Below are 18482 nucleotides of genomic sequence, written 5' to 3'. Positions count from 1 at the left end.
TTGCACGATGTAACTGAACACCAGGAGGAAGGTGCCGATCTTATATAGGAGGGGACAAAAAAAGAACTGAAAGTAGCTCCGCCCTGAAATCTATTTTAAGAACAACCCGTCAAGATTCAGCTTTTGTGCCTTTCGGAAATTTCATTCTGGTAATGGGTTACTAGAACAATCCACATCTTCAGGGAAAAGTGAATATTCGAGGCTACTGAAGTGTGTGTGTGACCTCAGCCTTTGCTCTGTGTTACCCAAAATGAATACTCGAAAACAGGTCAGATGTGTCCACCTGAAGTTTTATCAGGCAGTAGTGACACATGTTTAGGGAGTTCTTGTCTGTCCTGACCTCATGCACAGTGTTTCAGAGCATCTCTGATTTATAATGAATTAGCAGCTCAGGCGTATGTCAACTATATATTAGAAAACCTGGCAGCCGATGAAGGCCTCTCAAGGTGCTCTTTTCTTTCCTGTTCTCATTTTATTCTCATCGGTTTGCAAGAGTTGTGATGGTAAATTCACATTTGGCATGCTGAACTGAAGTTAACATGAGATGTGCACTACAAATCATCTGAAGTTGTGAAGTTTATAGAAATTGCGACTGTTTTGGTACCCTGGAGACCGATGACCTCAACTGTGATCCGTCAATGCTAATAATCTGCTCCTTGATAACATTGTTGCTTCATCTCATTGGCCAGTCCTGGTCCATATCCACCTCTCAGCAACTATATCAACTTAGTAGTGTTGTGGCTGTTAAATGTTAGATCTCTGGTTCCATAGTGTCAGATCAGTTCAGAATATGCAGCTGGTACCCGTGTAGTGATAAAAGTTGGGAAATGAGTACCGAAACTACTCCAAATATTCAGAATCAATATTTCACCGATATTGCGACAACTCTTTGACAGAACGCTGATGAATTCAATCATCCGTCTGCAGCTTGAAGTGAAGTGTTGTGGTGTCCTCTGAGGAACTGATGTCTGTGGTTGCAAAGGCGTAAACCTCACATGTTCCTTCTCTGCAACATGTCTGCAACTTGTTACCCATCAGGCATATCAGATTAGCTGGGGTCTGGCTTTTTTTTTTTGTTTTGATTTTCTTAAAGGAAGTCTTCACCCCAGATAAGTTTCCATGGTGTTCTCTCATGTGAAGTCTGGTGCCAAACTTGAGACATCCTTCAACGCACAGGGCTTCACACAACGAGGACTTTACTCTGCATGTCTAACTATCGCACAAGAGCTGTCAATAATTCAAATAATCTCTCTTTAACAATAAGAGCGCGCTCTGTGAGGTGACATACATTGTCAAGCCAAGCAAAAACCCACACTGATAAAGAGGGAGCCAGAACCACCTTCTATCTCAGACGCTGTAGACATGAATAAAGCCACTAATAACCATGTTTATTGGGTTACATATCACAGCTGGTTAGTTTTAAGGTATAGACATGAAGGATAGTATAACATGATACCAAACATTGACATCATTTTACAAGTTGCATCAATCCCCTTTTAATGAAAAATAAAGGGTATTCACTACCATGTGCACAGTGTTTGATTTCCCTGTAAGCTGGTGTTCATTATACACAAGACTTTACAGACTTTATCAGTGAATTTTAACCATATACTGTCCAAAAAGGCTTCTGAGAGGTGATCAAGCTTTTGCTGTACTGGCATCTTAGCTTTAGTACAATCATCCAGAGTCAACTAGCTTCACAAAATACAGTTTTTTTGGGTCTGACCAGAGGATGGTGTCTGTTATTTAAGGTATTTGCTCTATTCATTTCACATAAATGCCCTGTTATCCATATGTGAGTTGCCAAAATGTCAAATGTTTTTGATTTAAAATAGAACGAGGAATATATTTATAGTATGAATATGTTATTTTAGCAAGAAAAAGACAGAAAAGCCCAGTTCTCACTCAGTTGTGGTGCATGGACTTTCTTTGCAGGATAGTTAGTTCGACTGTGGTAAGGGAGCTTTGTGTTGTGGTTCGTTCAGAGGAGGGAGCAGGAAATGTGCACCCTCGGCACAGTGGTTTTAACAAGAAAGTCAGCCACTTGTATGTTGACCAAGTGTCAATCCACCATAACGACACCCACTTGAGGAGTTGAACATTACTGTTGCTGCTATCTTTGTTTGTTCGAGACAGAGTTTACCATATTTGGGCCAGATGTTGGAGTTGGGGAGGATCTCTTGAGTGGATCTGACTGAGAACCCGAGATAGTTGCAGTAGCCATAAGTTCGTAAAGCATACCCAGCTTATATTTATCTAATGTGTATGGTACCATAATTTACAAAACTGACATCTTGCTATATTGTAGACTTAAAACAAGAGAGATTGAGACCAAGAATTTATTAGGAGAATGTTTACTGAGTTCATACATCAAGTGAGAAGAAGGGCAATTTCCTCATAAGCTTACATACATACAATCTGACTTCTTTTTGTAACCAGCAAAGGCAGGTTTAAGACTCTTCCATATTTACACATTTTACACATTTACAAAGGATGCCAACAACATCCACCACGCATGTTCTCCACGTTCAGTGCTGGTGATGATTACATGTGCCAGATGTGGAAGCGCTGGTCCGCTCCAGCAGAGAAAATCTGAGTCCCGTCAGGGTTCAAGGCCAAGTGCAGGACGCGCTGAGAGTGACCTGAAAAAACAAAAACATGGTTGAACTACGATGTTCAAATACGTTATTTTCCATTTAAGTCGGAGGTGACTAAATTTTTATTTTCACAATTTCAGTGGCCTTATGGGCAGGTTCTGACTTTGTCAAATGGAAAGGTCTAAACGCCCTACCACAGTGCTTGCTGTCATCGCCTTTCACAAGTTTTAGTTTCACTTGCATGTCATTAGTTGCGCCAAATTGAAATACAGCACCACAGCAAAATGGAACATGCACACGTCAATGCAAAGGTGCACATTCACACAACATTGAGCCGTGAAAAAATACACAAACTTTCGACATTCCAAATGAAAACGAGTCTCAAATCTTCTGGTCATTTTTCTTTGCTTGGTGTGAAAAGTCAACTTCTACTTAAAACCACAACCACAAACCAGACACGTCACTCACTCCTGCTTAGTAAGAAAAGACCCCCCTTTCCTGAACAGAAAACAGCCAAGAGTGAATAATGAAGTTGAACAAAGGAAATCAAGCTAAAGATCACCACCAGAGTCAAAGTCAAAGCAATGAACACGTTTCAAATTATCACTATGGAATTTTTTGCGTCTGTGTCTGACAGAACTTTTTCTTTGCCCCTGAGAATTCACAATACATCAGATAACTGTGACGTCTCACATAGAATGTAGTGACTTTTGATGTGTGTAATTTATAGTTTCATGTTTACTGCAAGCCCACTACATGAATGACTCATAAGTGTGAAAAGACTATTAAGTATCTCAGTGATCAATGGCAGAGCTGCAACTACTGTCCAACTGTCACATTCCTATGAGGCTGAATGTGTTAAACAGACTTTGTTGAGGGCTGCAGTTATGTTTCGGGTTCTCTCACCTGTGAGCTGGTAGGTTGGGCTGAGGGACGGGAACTCCCAGGTCCAGCAGGTGATGTGGTGCTCAGGAAGGCCGTGACCTGTGACCAGATACTTCTTCTTCTCAGCCCATCGTAGAGAACAGATCTGCAATGGGAGTCATTAGGAACGATCTGTGTGATATTCAGACACAAAAAGAGGAAATATCTCTCTTGCACTTCTGACTCTTAAGCACCTGTGAGTTTGTGTTGGCAGAGGTCACGCAAGTCCCTGAATCTGTGTCCCAGATTCTCAGCACGCCATCTTTCCATCCCCCACCGGTGGCGATCATCTTTCTCTGCCATGGACACCATCCCATTGCCTAAACACATACAGACAATGGTCACTAGCTGCCTGGTTGTTTAAACAAACCACTCTCTGAATAGCTGCATGATCAACTAACAGCATTTTTTAAAATCCTCAAGCAACCCCGCTGGCAGCATGCCATTCAAGTTCACGTGAGACAAGATTAGTCATCATCAAGTCATTCAACATAACACACAGTTGCTTGCTATTTGTAATCGTGGTTGTGTTGATCCTAAAACTACCAAACATGTCACCCACGGTGAATGAAGCAGGTGTTCTTGTGCAAGCTACCATTAAAGTATCTTACCAGTGGTGGTCTCAGGATCGACCCCCATCCTGGTACCGCCAAAACATCAGCGTGAACACAGGTACTCTATTTACACTCATTTAGAAATGTCTGAATGCAAAACACATGTAGCAGTGTTTTCATTTTCCAACAAAGCCCCAGTCGTAAAGCACACACTGACCTTAACAGCACTGGGCTGTTTCATTGTTGTGATTGGCTGACGTGACTTTGCGAGCCCTGTGACGTCACCATCCCATATACAGAGGAGGCCATCTGTTGAGCCGCTGGCCAGCCGGTCTCCTCCTGGAGACCACTGCAGGCTGCAGATCCCCTCCTCCTGGGCGGCTGCACCTACCAGAGGCGTAGGAGCCCGAGGGTCAAGGTGATGGATATGTCCGAGTGCAGAGCTGCTGTGAGATTGTGGAAACTGTTATTCCCCTGCAAGAATACTGCACACTTGATACTGATACAAACTGACGGCCTTTTGATTCCAGCTACAACATGTAAGAATTTTGGTTGAGACAAATACAAATACAAATACATACATACATACATAAATACAAATAAATAGCAGCTTTGACATCATGATCTCCTGTGGTCCCACAGCTCCCAGTCCGACCTGCTAACTACATGTCTAACTTGCTATATTTTTAGGTGGAGAATTCTTACATATTGTACCTTTAAACCAATGCCCCCCCCCCCCAGCCACCTTCATCACTTACCTGCTGAGTAACTGCTGTTTCCAGGAAAGAGCTCTGACCGCAGACAAGTGTGATGACAGACGGCTCACATTCTGCCTCTGCTCAACATCCCACAACTAAAGAAGTGAAGAGAGAGACAGAGTCACTGCAGACTGCTGATTCAACTGGGTGCTACATGTCCACCACAGTTTGTATGTATCAGTTTCCACTCATTTACTCTTGACTTTACCAAAGCTCTTACCTGTATGTCCCCTCTCCTGGTCCCAATGCAGAGGGCTCTGCCGTCTCTGCTCCAGCACAGACAGGAGATGGATTGACTTTGGTTGCCCGATGCTCGCCCTGGTACTGGGTCCAAACATCCCACCAGCGCACGGGTTTCTGAATCCCAAATGAAAACAGAAGAGCCCAGCGCTAACGCAATCAGACCATAAGAACTGCAGTCGAGAAGGTTAGTGTCTGAGGAGGAAGAGAGGGATAAGAGAAGGGGACGACAGACGCTAAACTGAGCCTGGCAAACAGGATGAGTCAGAGCTACCACACATGTATTCACCACAGTCAGAAGATTATTTTGCAGCTGGCTCGCCACGTCACATATGATGTTCAGTGATGTGTTCATTAGAAATGGAGAACAGAGGTGTGACTAATTTGAAAGCAATAGGTAGAAGGACCAGGGCCACAGTAAGAAGTCCCATCAACACACCTACACACAGAAGGTCTCCTCATCGCTAAAATGTTTCTATATCTTTCCACCTTCTAGCCTCTACACAAATAATTTTCTGTTGCACTAAAAAAGGAGTCAAATCAGGACAAATATAGTTCAAAGATACTTCAGTAAGCTCTTAAGATACCCACCGTGTATATTGTTTTAATTCAGCCCTTCCTAAAGTAGCTTAAACCAGCGGGACAAGTAGTGGTTTATTCTGAGTCAATACTACACACATTATTCTGCTGCTGTAAAACCAAATATGTATTCATCCACGGCTGAAAACAGTTCCCCAGCAAATATCTAATTCCCCTGTGTTTAGATTGTATTTAGTAAAATCTACATTGTCCTGCAGTTTGGGGAAATTACCGAGCATTTTTAAGATTTAAGTTTTCAGTAGTGACAAACAGGCCGTGCGCTAAGTGTGTCACAGACAGGCGAGGTGATTAAGTGTTTCCACACAATCTAACAAACTGTTGGTTTCAGATTTGTGTCTTTGCTTACAGTAGTCGTTCAGTAGTGATGGCGCTGCCAACTTCATCGCTGGCTTTCCCTGTGTACTCACAGAACCTTCGTCCAGGAGAGCAAATGGCTGCAAATCCTCCCTTCTGTCATCAGAACCTTCAGTGGAAACATAAAACCACAGTTACACAAAATACAAACGCAAAGTTTCATATCCAAACAAACACATCTCTAGTTTGACTGACTTAATTTTCACACAGTCTTTCTCATGTTATCGACATGAATTAATCGTTATTGAATGCTAGATGTGTCCTGCTGCACTGGTTGAGGCCAGTGGAGACACACACACAGACACACACACACACACACACACACACGCTGAAACAATTGTGTACTGCGTAAACATGAATGCTGAAACATAAAGACAAACTGGTAATCCCACAACAGATACCTCCAACAGACCCCTAGAGGTTTCTACTACTCATTCCTCTTTCCTGGTATGACATCATGCAGTCGCAACTCTACACATCCTTCAGATAATCAGTCATTTCCCTGTTTGTGTGTTTGTATAGTGAAAGAACATTCGTGCCACACCAGCCTGTTGAGTGCTTGCATGTTCTTCAGCCGCAGCTCTCCACACAAATCCCTGCCAAAAAAAATGGTTCCTTTGAGATGATGATTATATTAATTTTTCATCAGAAATGAAGAACTCAACTTTATTACAGTACAAACCAGTCTAAAACCTGCTTTGTTGTTATCACTATAAACATCTTTGCTTTGGCTCCTTGTTGGCAAAAATCTACAAGTTCCTGAAACAAACCTGTTCTGGTGCATTTTCTGCTGCAAGACTTCCTCGGGCCGTGACGGTGGGCGGTGCAACAGCTGTGCTGTCTGGCAAACCTCCTGCTAATGCTGTCTCTGATTGGGACAAGATGACATCACAGGAAACATTACACTGATCTTCATCTCAAAGCGGTGCTGTAACGAATCTTCTAATTATTCTGTGTATTCAACAGAAACTAATTGCGGGAGATTAAACTAATTCTGGAGGTGATTTATCAATTTAGGTTCATTTGGTCTGATAAATATTGAAATATTTTAGCAATCAGCCTTTACATATGGTCATATAAGAGTTGTGCTCAAGATACATAATAGTCCACATCATCAGGCTTATCACATATAGATGGAACTTTATTTATCATTTTACTTAATTGATTAAAATGTGTTTTCATTTAAAGTGACCACACGCCTCAGTGCGTAAGTGCCGTGTGGCATCCTACTAATAAAGGTAAAACTGAAGCACTTGTAAAAGTATTAGCACCTTCATTTTCTGACAGAATCTAGCTATGACACTGTAGTACAAGAGTATGTTGATGATGATGCTTCACTGTTGTTGCTGCTGGAGGTGGAGCTACTTTAACTGGCTCTTTAGTTCAGTTCGTTCAGGCCCTTTCTAAGAGTCGTGAGGTCATTCTGAGGGGTTGTGAGATGATTCAGGAAATAGCAAACAGTGCTCTGATACAATAATCTGCTTTGGTTTGTTGGATTAATCTATAATCTGATCATTTTATCTTTTTGAGCCCCGATGTTATTGAAATAAAACCTTTGGTGGAAACGTGTCACAACCTCTCAGACTTCAGCAACATGACGAGGAGCGGCGACTTCTTGAGAATTTCTGGTATCATCAATAATCACTAACAATGCATTGTAATTCACAAGAGTTGCATACATGATTTGGTTATGTTACATGTCTTACAGGTAACTAACTATAGCTGTGATGTAATGCAGGAAAAAGTATTCACTCTGCATTGTAGAAGAGAAGTCTAAATAAGTATAAAATGGAAGTAAACAAGTAAAGTGAGCAACTCAAAATTGTACTTGAATAAATGTAACTTCTTAGATTTCACCACTGCAGATCAGTCTTATGGAGGACCAAACCTGACATAAGTATAAATAAATAAATAAATAAATAAATCCATAAATGCATAAATAAATAAATAAATGCATAAATAAATACATGCATAAATAAATGAATAAATAAATAAATGCTGAAATAAATGTATAAATAAATAAATAAAAGTATAAATAAAAGAATAAATGCTTTTTATTTATTTATACATTTCTGTTCACCTACATTTTTTATTTCTGTATTTCTTTTCACCTACATTTATTTATTTCTGTATTTCTGTATTTCTCTTCACCTACATATATTTATTTCTGTATTTCTGTGTCCATATGTAAATGAGGAGGTAGGAGGTCCTAACCTCAGTCAAGAGCATGATTGGTTACAGGAGTGTGCTCGATGAGGGTCTACTATTTCTGCCTTACTAGCAGCGCTGAGTCCTGTACACTGTACAGGAATATTGCTGGCTATGGAGGACCAAACCTATGGAGGACCAAACCTGACATAAGTATAAATAAATAAATAAATAAATAAATGCAGAAATGCATAAATAAATACATAAATAAATAAATAAATGCTGAAATAAATGTATAAATAAATAAATGCATAAATAAATACATGCATAAATAAATGAATAAATAAATAAATGCTGAAATAAATGTATAAATAAATAAATAAAAGTATAAATAAAAGAATAAATGCTTTTTATTTATTTATACATTTCTGTTCACCTACATTTATTTATTTCTGTATTTCGGTTCACCTACATTTATTTATTTCTGTATTTCTGTATTTCTGTTCACCTACATATATTTATTTCTGTATTTCTGTGTCCATATGTAAATGAGGAGGAGGTAGGAGGTCCTAACCTCAGTCAAGAGCATGATTGGTCAAATCGGAGAGCCAGACAAAAGCAAACGATTCCTGATCTCAAGCCTCCCTCTCTGTAACGTTGTAAACAGCTCCAGTTAGCTTAATGGCCTCGACCAGTGTGACAGGTTAACTGGCGTTCATTTTAACTTGCGAGGGTCACAGATGTGCTGGTGGTGTGGTTTGAGAATCCTGTCTGGAGAGCCATGTCCGCTAACCAGGAAAAACATTCTGCTCATCGCTCCAAGTCATGTATACGTGTATTCGTTTTGACGTGGCTTGAACACTTCTATCCACACGGAGAAGCCGGGGCTGCGACTTGCAAACCACTGCTAGACGAGCGCTACAGAGCACAAATCGTCCAAAGGTGCATGTTGTCGGTCTCATATCTTTGTCTTGAATCTCTGTACTCTTAAACAACTCATGTGTGGAACAGTATCAAGCATTTGTTCACGCCGAGCGGCTCGAGAGCGGCGTGGACACCGCTGTTAGCAGTTAGCTGCTAGTTAGCTTTTAGCTGCTCGCTGTAGCGCTAAGAGCGTAGCGTCCAGGTTAACTGTTGACACATGTTACCACCGAGAGTGAGATACATGTCTGGGCTTTCCTATGAACCATTGTCGCTACTGGTGTTTGTATCACAGGTTGATCTGGACGTCTCACGATTTGCCACAGCTGATTGACCTCACGCTGAGCTCGGGCTGGATGTCAACGTACTCTGCAGACTGTTTGACCAGCAGGCTGTATGACAGTGTACAGTTTTCACACTGACTTAGCTTCAGCTTAATAACGATGTATGCGGCTCGGAACGATGGCTTTAAGCGACCATTTGAACAGTGCGGAATGAAAAATACCCGATGGTAACCGGTGTCACAAGGTAGCCTGGACGCTGCGCTACAGCGAGCAGCTAACAGCTAACATAAGGGCTAAAAGGGGTCTCCACTCCGCTCTCGAGCCGCTCGGCGCGAACAAATGCCTCAGCCTGTTCCACCCATGAGTTATTTGAGAGTACAGACATTCACGACAAAGATATGAGACCAACAACATGCACTTTTGGACGATTTGTGCTCTGTAGCGCTCGTCTTGATACACATATACATGACTTGGAGCGATGAGCAGAACGTTTTTCCTGGTTAGCGGACATGGCTGAGGACCCCTCTCTCTCCAGACGGGATTCTCAAACCACACCACCAGCACACCTGGGACCCTCGCAAGTTAAAATGAACGCCAGTCAAATTCATAACTAAACCAGAGCTACATGAACAAATGTCAACAACTGCAGCTAACAGTTAGCTGAGCGGGCTTGCTGGTAGCCAGCAACATTCCTGTACAGTGTACAGGACTCAGCGCTGCTAGTAAGGCAGAAGTAGTAGACCCTCATCGAGCACACTCCTGTAACCAATCATGCTCTTGACTGAGGTTAGGACCTCCTACCTCCTCATTTACATATGGACACAGAAATACAGAAATAAATATATGTAGGTGAACAGAAATACAGAAATACAGAAATAAATAAATGTAGGTGAACAGAAATACAGAAATAAATAAATGTAGGTGAACAGAAATGTATAAATAAATAAAAAGCATTTATTCTTTTATTTATTTATTTATACATTTATTTCAGCATTTATTTATTTATTCATTTATTTATGCATTTATTTATTTATACATTTATTTCAGCATTTATTTATTTATTTATGTATTTATTTATTTATGCATTTATTTATTTATTTATACTTATGTCAGGTTTGGTCCTCCATAGCTGGCTACCAGCAAGCCCACTCAGCTAACTGTTAGCTGCAGTTGTTGACATTTGTTCATGTAGCTCTGGTTTAGTTATGAATTTGACTGGCGTTCATTTTAACTTGCGAGGGTCCCAGGTGTGCTGGTGGTGTGGTTTGAGAATCCCGTCTGGAGAGAGAGGGATCCTCAGCCATGTCCGCTAACCAGGAAAAACGTTCTGCTCATCGCTCCAAGTCATGTATATGTGTATTCTAGACGAGCGCTACAGAGCACAAATCGTCCAAAAGTGCATGTTGTCGGTCTCATATCTTTGTCGTGAATGTCTGTACTCTCAAATAACTCATGGGTGGAACAGGCTGAGGCATTTGTTCACGCCAAGCGGCTCGAGAGCGGCGTGGAGACCCCTTAGCTCTTATGTTAGCTGTTAGCTGCTCGCTGTAGCGCAGCGTCCAGGCTTGTGACACCGGTTACCATCGGGTATTTTTCATTCCGCACTGTGCAAATGGTCGCTTAAAGCCATCGTTCCGAGCCGCATACATCGTTATTAAGCTGAAGCTAAGTCAGTGTGAAAACTGTACACTGTCATACAGCCTGCTGGTCAAACAGTCTGCAGAGTACGTTGACATCCAGCCCGAGCTCAGCGTGAGGTCAATCAGCTGTGGCAAATCGTGAGACGTCCAGATCAACCTGTGATACAAACACCAGTAGCGACAATGGTTCATAGGAAAGCCCAGACATGTATCTCACTCTCGGTGGTAACATGTGTCAATAGTTAACCTGGACGCTACGCTCTTAGCGCTACAGCGAGCAGCTAAAAGCTAACTAGCAGCTAACTGCTAACAGCGGTGTCCACGCCGCTCTCGAGCCGTTCGGCGTGAACAAATGCTTAATACTGTTCCACACATGAGTTGTTTAAGAGTACAGAGATTCACGACAAAGATATGAGACCGACAACATGCACTTTTGGACGATTTGTGCTCTGTAGCGCTCGTCTAGCAGTGGTTTGCAGGTCGCAGCCCCGGCTTCTCCGTGTGGATAGAAGTGTTCAAGCCACGTCAAAACGAATACACGTATACATGACTTGGAGCGATGAGCAGAATGTTTTTCCTGGTTAGCGGACATGGCTCTCCAGACAGGATTCTCAAACCACACCAGCAGCACATCTGGGACCCTCGCAAGTTAAAATGAACGCCAGTTAACCTGTCACACTGGTCGAGGCCATTAAGCTAACTGGAGCTGTTTACAACGTTACAGAGAGCGAGGCTTGAGATCAGGAATCGTTTGCTTTTGTCTGGCTCTCCGATTTGACCAATCATGCTCTTGACTGAGGTTAGGACCTCCTACCTCCTCATTTACATATGGACACAGAAATACAGAAATAAATATATGTAGGTGAACAGAAATACAGAAATACAAAAATAAATAAATGTAGGTGAACAGAAATACAGAAATAAATAAATGTAGGTGAACAGAAATGTATAAATAAATAAATGTAGGTGAACATAAATGTATAAATAAATAAAAAGCATTTATTCTTTTATTTATACTTTTATTTATTTATACATTTATTTCAGCATTTATTTATTTCTTCATTTATTTATGCATGTATTTATTTATGCATTTATTTATTTATACATTTATTTCAGCATTTATTTATTTATTTCTGTATTTATTTATGCATTTATGCATTTATTTATTTATTTATTTATTTATACTTATGTCAGGTTTGGTCCTCCATACAGTCTGGGTGTTATTGATCACAGTTTTAATGATTTGTGTGTGTGTGTGTGTGTGTGTGTGTGTGTGTTGTACCTTGCAGGTGTCCCTGTATGACTCTCTGTTCTGGCTCATGGTGCCTCGGTGGTGGAGAGTCCAGCTCCAGTCTCTGACAGACCGGATCGAACTCAAAGCTGGGCTCACAGCGCCGCCCAGTGGTGAGCGGTGTGCTGGCAGCTGGACCCTCTCTGCTGCTCCTCTGGATGATCCGCCTCCTGAACCGCCTGTATGAAACCTGCTGCTCGCTTTGTGCCTGAGAACACAACAACAACACGTTGTTTTTAAAATTAAACACGTTTAAAGCCTCCATAGTCTCAACATACTGACAACTAACAGAAGCTGCACAACTCTACAAACTTCTGACCACAGAACTTCTCTAGTGTCAAGCAAGGAACTGGAAGAACTTGACTTCCGGTTAAAGGTTTCACAGCAAAAGCACTGTGAATGTCTTTTGACTAACAAAATCCACTATATAATTGCCAATAACTTGCTAGATGGATAGAAGTAGGAAGTTTAAAATCAGTAATTAAGATTGCCATAGGATATTACTAAAATGTTAATGAGCAGAGGTGGATTAGAGTATTTTCATGTGACTTTAATTTCTGCTCCAAACATACTACTTGAAGCACAACATATTTAATCTCATAAATTATGATGTATTATTATAGATTAAGCTACAGAGGTACTTATTACATAGGTGAAGAGGTTAATTTTAAACTGTAGTAGTCCTACTTTTACTGAAGTAAAAGATCTGTGTTCACTATCATCATCATCGTTCGCTGTCATCGCCACGGGTTCACTTATGTAATTAACCTTTTCATGAATTTAAGAATTAAGCTAGCTACTGAAATCAAGGAAGCCTCGCTACTGCAAAATTTTTTAAAAAAATGTTTTGATTGACTGATTGATTGGTTGATTGAAAACATTAGCTCTCAAAAACCTAAGAGGAGGGCCACACAAGCTTTAGGCTTTTGAATTGAAAAACTGCATGCTTTAATTTCCTTCTTATTTTGTAGGAGCATTCATCTAGCTTCCGGTATGGTAGTTAGAACGATGCCAGCTTCACTCGGCTCCTCCATCGATCCGCCCTGAGACTCTGGGCAGGACTCCCCCCCTCACCAGCCGCGGCTCCTTCTTCCCCCTCCAAGATGGAGGCCTTAGGGGGCTACCCTGCTAAGTCCTCCAACCCGAAAGCGAAGAAGCTGACGGTGCTGCTGAGCATGACGGTCGGTGTGGGGTGTTTATTCCTCCTGCAGACTCAGCTGGTGAAGCCCAGAAAACCTGCCGACTTTTATGCTTTCGAGGTGAAAGACGCGAAGGGCAGGACGGTGTCTCTGGAGAAGTACCGAGGGAAAGTGAGTCCACATCATCACCAGCTGCTTCGGTTCAGAAAATAAATCTGCGTAGACTTTTGTCACCCAGAGTCAGATGACTGAAGGTTTTTGTTTCATGAGATGTGTATGTGTTTTTTTCTAAAGTGTTTATTACTGCAGGATAGTCACTCCTGTGTGTGCCTCTCCTGCTCAGGCTTCTCTGGTTGTAAACGTGGCGAGTCACAGCGAGCAGACGGAGTTGAACTACAGGTCTCTGCAGGAGCTGCACCGGGAGCTGGGCACCTCTCACTTCAACGTCCTGGCCTTCCCCTGCGGACAGTTCGGGGACACGGAGACCGGGACGAGCCGGGACATCGAGGCTTTCGCTAAGGCCACGTACGGGGTCACATTCCCCTTCTTCAGCAGGATCAAAATAATGGGCTCAGAGGCGGACCCCGCCTTCAGATTCCTCACAGGTCAGTGCGCCACATCTGCACACATCTGCGCCTTATGTCAAAGATATGACTGTATGTGAAGTTTTAGTTCAGTCCACCATCACTATGGTGCAAGTCTATTTGTATTTATTTTAAGTTATAATGATGAGTCGCTGACCGGAATATTTTTTGTTTACAAAGCACAGATGCTCAGTAGTACTCTAGTTTTTATTAACGTCCACCCTCTAGACATAAGACTCCACCATAAAAGTAATAATTTTGGTCTTAATTTGTCTCATATACGTTGATAATTATTTCGACTATATCACACTGAACTAGAGAGAGAAGACAAAATTCATAACTTCAGAGCCCAACTGATGAATATCACTTGGAGGATATTGTCTGCCGATATTGGCAATGGCCCGTCACAGGTAGATGTCTCGATATGGAAAGGTTTTGTTTTTGCAGAACAAACTGCAGAAAAAAGATGCTTGGGCTGATTTTAAATTCTGACATAACAACCACTTTGCTGCACTGATGTCATGTGAGTTGGGACGAGTTGGGAATCGAGACTCTAAAATCAACCTTTCTTAAAAATAGCACCTTTAATCTCTTAGATATCCTGCCTCCTTTAGATGTGATTGTTATAAGTGATTGATAAGCATAACTGAGGTATCATGGTAAAAAAATGTTTATCTATCCGCCTGTCTGTCCTATTCATTATATCCAGTGCTAGAAGAAGTATCGTAATCACTTCCTTACAATCAGAAATCGAGTTAGTATTAAGTATGAAAAGTCAAAGTACTCTTCGTTCAGTAAAATGCTCCCTGTCACTGTTCTCTAATGAACATGATGTGTATGGTTTAATTATACTGATGAATTTTAGTGTATGTTGTATTTTAGGAAACAGTTTATTTGGTCTCAGGAGGATTATATTATATCTTCAATATCTTTTTCCTTTAGTTTATCAGAAAAATTGAAATTCAAAGTCAACAAATTTGGACGTGCAGGGTCAGGAAGGGTATGAAAATCCATAAAGTGACTAAAGCTGTGAGTCAAACCTCGTGGGCTAGAAGTATGAGGCTGCATAGAATGGGAATACTTGAGGAAAGTAGAAGTACCTTGATTTTGTTACAGAAGCACAGTACATCCATCTGTTAATGTACTCAGCTACATTCCACCACTGATCATCTTGAATTTAAGAGTGTGTCTGGTTTTGTGTTGTGTTTCAGATTCCGTCCAGAAAATCCCAAAGTGGAACTTCTGGAAGTTTCTGGTGAATCCGGAGGGGAAGGTGGTCCGCTTCTGGAGGACGGACGAGCCCATGGAGAGCGTTCGTCAAGCCGTCACATCACTGGTGCGAGAAATCATCCTGAAGAAACGGGTGGAGCTATGATGGTGGTCGTCGACAGACGCCGGACTCGTCTGTGTGTGTGACGCCGGTGTTTCCCGTGCTTTGACAGCAGAGGAGGGACTGAACTCTGAACTGAAATCCACTAATGTCGAGAGAGTGTTTGTCTGTGTGCGTGGGGACCATCCTGTGGTTAATAGTGACAGTCATGACGAACATTCCTGATAATGACCACTGCTGCTGCAGCTGAAGGATCGTTTAACCATACAAGTGTTTGATTCTGCAAATGTTCAGTTTGGCTAATTTGTACCATCTATTTCTGATGTTTATATTAAAATCTTGCACATTATTTTCAGCCCGTTTTGACTGATTTCAGCCAAACAACCATTCATGAATAAAATTATCTCGTAATTATTTAACTTAGGTAATGAGTTTAGGATCCTGTGTTCAGGTTTACAGCTTAGAGCTACTTATTAATTGCATATTGGTGCTGATGTTGTGCAACCTGTAGCTGATGCTGTATGCTGTATGCTGGCTGGAAGCATAATGTTGGTGGGTCGTCCGTCCATCCCAATGTTAACACGTTTCTCGCAGGTACACTTTTAGAGAATTTCTTAAAATTTGACACAAACATTCCTCTTGGACTCAAAGACGAACTGATTAGATTTTGGTGGTCGAACATCGCTGTGACCTCACAAAACACATTTTTTGGCCAACACTCAACAAATAATGACAGTTACAACAAAACTTTGCACAAATGTCAAAAAAATGTCCTGGCCATTAGTCAACAGTGTATCTCAGGAACAGTAACTTGCCTGGTTATGTCAGTGTATGTGGTACAGCTCACGGCTGCGGCTAAATATTTATTTAAAAAAATTTCTCCATCTCCAAACCTAGCCTGCTCTTTTTAAACTGACTGAAGTTCACGTTCATTGCAGACGTCCTCTGGTGCTGCCGGTGTGGATTTATATGGACAGTTGGAGGGCAGCAGCAGGTAAGCTGGCACACACACGCAACCAACCAGCTAACAAGACACTGCCTCCCAGCCGCCCACCATAAGAGAGCTGAAAAACTGTAATAAATTCTTCAATATCATATCTACGTCATATCTCCTTATCAGAGTGAGTGATATAGAAGTAGTCAAATGTAACTGTTCGGGTAGCAGAGCAGTGTGAGCTGGCAACACAAGCGTCAGCTAACATTACACTGCCTCCCGACCAGTCACAGCTCACAGGCCTGCTGTATCATGCAAATGAATGAATTTGACTGTTATTATATGATGTGACACTGAGCTGAACGTAGACTTCAACGCCCGTTTCGTTCCTTCTCCTGACTTCATTCAACCGTTTGACTTTTTAATCTGCAGCTGACTCAGAGCCTCGGTTGGATGTTTGAGGCAGCAGCAGTGAGGAGTGTAGCTGACAGCCGTCACTCAGAGAACACAGCCAGCAGCAGTACACTGCCACACTGTCACCGCCAGCTCAGAGGACGGAGGCTGGAGTGGATGCAGCTGGCTCAAATTAACCTGAAAGTTTGGATTGTTTTCATGCGGATTATCCCTTTATTTGCTTGCTTACCTTGAAGGGACAGTGTGCTCGCTTTCCCACATGATCTCTCAGCCTTCTCCTCATGTTGTCCTGGTGATAAAAAACAAAAAGAGGTCAGTCAAGGTGACGCACAATAAATACTGGGATCTTCAGAGAGTTTTGGATTCTTCAATGAAAGTTACAAGGAGTAGCAGTAAAAGCAGGTGTTATTTGAATCAACTTGATTGTAGATTAAGATCAGAATCAGCTTTATTGGTAAGTATGTGCACACAAACAAGGAATTTGACTCCAGTGTACAGGGAATAGTTATTAAACATAAAATATGATTATAACACTAAAAATGGAAACATTTACACTAATATGTACAAGATGATGCAGTTGTAAGGAGTGAATAATTTCCAACAGTATTTACATTAATTATGACATTTATCAGGTTGCAGTTGACCAAAGAGACACCGCCATGTGTTTAGAGTTTGAAGTGGTTGCCAGGTTTCAACAGGTCAGCAAGTGGTAGTGAGGAAACAGTCCAGCTTTAAGGCAATTTATGTATTATATAAAAATCACTCACCCAGTCTCCTGAATCTCCAGTTTTCAGACGCATCTTCAGTTCTCGATACTAAAGAAAAAAAAAAAAAAAAAATCAGCCATCAGAAAAAACACCATCAGCTTCCTCTCAGTCTCTAAGCACCGGTCATGCCCGGTGCACCTGCTCGTCTGGCCTCCTGGACGGACGCTCCGCTCCTAAATACTCTCCCCGGGCGGACGGTGGAGCGGGAAGCACCGTCCTCTGCTCTGTCATTGGAGGTGAGGTGGAGGTGGAGTTCTTTCTATTCAATTAATGTTAAGGGATTCCCCCCGCGTCCTGGTTTCTACTGGAAACAAATAGACACAGTAAAAAAAAAAAAAGAAAAGAAAAGAGCAGCGCGGTAATGTTGTAAAGGTGGAGGCGGCAGACAAGGACACACTTCATTTCTTTACACTGTTTATCATTTCAACTCCACAATCAGCCTATTGTCTGTTGTATGGTCTTGGGAATAAAGAGTGTAATTAGTACAATATTAGTGATGTTGATTAGCTATAGTATTATTTGCCTTTTGAAGATCATTTAAGATCCATGTGTTAGAACATTGCAGATAAAATAGTTAAAGAGAGAATATTTATAGGATGCTCTTAATAAGAATATATTTTTTTTTCTTCAATAACAGACGGATAAAAAGTCAGATATATTAGACCTGGCTATGGAAGCTCACTTCCGCCATATAAAGAAATTAAATGACGATAACTTATCCTTGATTAAAAATTAATACAATAAAATAAATTATGATCTCATGGTAGGCTGAGCATAATTATGAGGTCAAATGTTGAAATTATGAGATATAATTGACCTTTCATGTGACAACTGTGACTTATTATCTCATAGTCATGACTTTTTCTTGTAATTTTGAGTTTTTTATCCCATAGTTTTGACTTTTTAATCTTGTAATTTTGTCTTTTTTACCTCTTTTTTTCTTTAACTGTTGGAAATGGGCTTCCAAACATAACAGGAAGCAACGAAAATAATAGTAATGATA

The 18482-nt window shown here is 41.3% G+C and overlaps 2 protein-coding genes across 3 annotated transcripts; one reads left to right on the top strand and one right to left on the bottom strand.

The window, feature by feature from the left end:
• Positions 1-2325: 2325 nt before the first annotated feature.
• On the bottom strand, positions 2326-17706 carry LOC115581531 (cell division cycle protein 20 homolog B-like). Of its 2 annotated transcripts, none has more exons than XM_030416692.1 (12): positions 17480-17706; positions 16942-17001; positions 12303-12519; positions 6798-6895; positions 6572-6623; positions 6020-6136; positions 5054-5268; positions 4834-4928; positions 4293-4518; positions 3716-3841; positions 3504-3627; positions 2326-2642 (listed from the first exon to the last, which is right to left on the bottom strand). In XM_030416692.1, exons 1-12 carry the CDS (start codon positions 17510-17512, stop codon positions 2545-2547), a joined length of 1461 nt encoding a protein of 486 aa, XP_030272552.1. In that variant the 5' UTR covers positions 17513-17706; the 3' UTR covers positions 2326-2544. The 2 variants fall into 2 exon arrangements, with proteins under 2 accessions (XP_030272552.1, XP_030272551.1); XM_030416691.1 differs by having other exon boundaries at positions 4293-4521; positions 17480-17705.
• On the top strand, positions 13324-15713 carry gpx8 (glutathione peroxidase 8 (putative)). The gene is made up of 3 exons (XM_030416734.1): positions 13324-13621; positions 13794-14055; positions 15246-15713. Exons 1-3 carry the CDS (start codon positions 13415-13417, stop codon positions 15407-15409), a joined length of 633 nt encoding a protein of 210 aa, XP_030272594.1. The 5' UTR covers positions 13324-13414; the 3' UTR covers positions 15410-15713.
• Positions 17707-18482: the final 776 nt, after the last annotated feature.

Source organism: Sparus aurata, chromosome 5 (genome assembly GCF_900880675.1).
Source record: "Sparus aurata chromosome 5, fSpaAur1.1, whole genome shotgun sequence".
In the NCBI taxonomy this organism is placed as follows: Eukaryota; Metazoa; Chordata; class Actinopteri; order Spariformes; family Sparidae; genus Sparus; species Sparus aurata.
Note: the sequence above shows the minus strand (reverse complement) of the source record. Positions and strands in the feature narration are given on the sequence as shown.

Coding starts and splice junctions, on each gene's coding strand:
- gpx8 (XM_030416734.1), top strand. CDS start 13,415: ATGGAGGCCTTAGGGGGCTACCCTGCTAAGTCCTCCAACCCGAAAGCG. Junction 13,622..13,793: donor TGGAGAAGTACCGAGGGAAA/GTGAGTCCACAT, acceptor TCTCCTGCTCAG/GCTTCTCTGGTTGTAAACGT. Junction 14,056..15,245: donor CGCCTTCAGATTCCTCACAG/GTCAGTGCGCCA, acceptor GTTGTGTTTCAG/ATTCCGTCCAGAAAATCCCA.
- LOC115581531 (XM_030416691.1), bottom strand. CDS start 17,512: ATGCGTCTGAAAACTGGAGATTCAGGAGACTGG. Junction 3,842..4,292: donor AACAGCCCAGTGCTGTTAAG/GTCAGTGTGTGC, acceptor GTATGTGTTTAG/GCAATGGGATGGTGTCCATG. Junction 2,643..3,503: donor CCCAACCTACCAGCTCACAG/GTGAGAGAACCC, acceptor TTGTTTTTTCAG/GTCACTCTCAGCGCGTCCTG.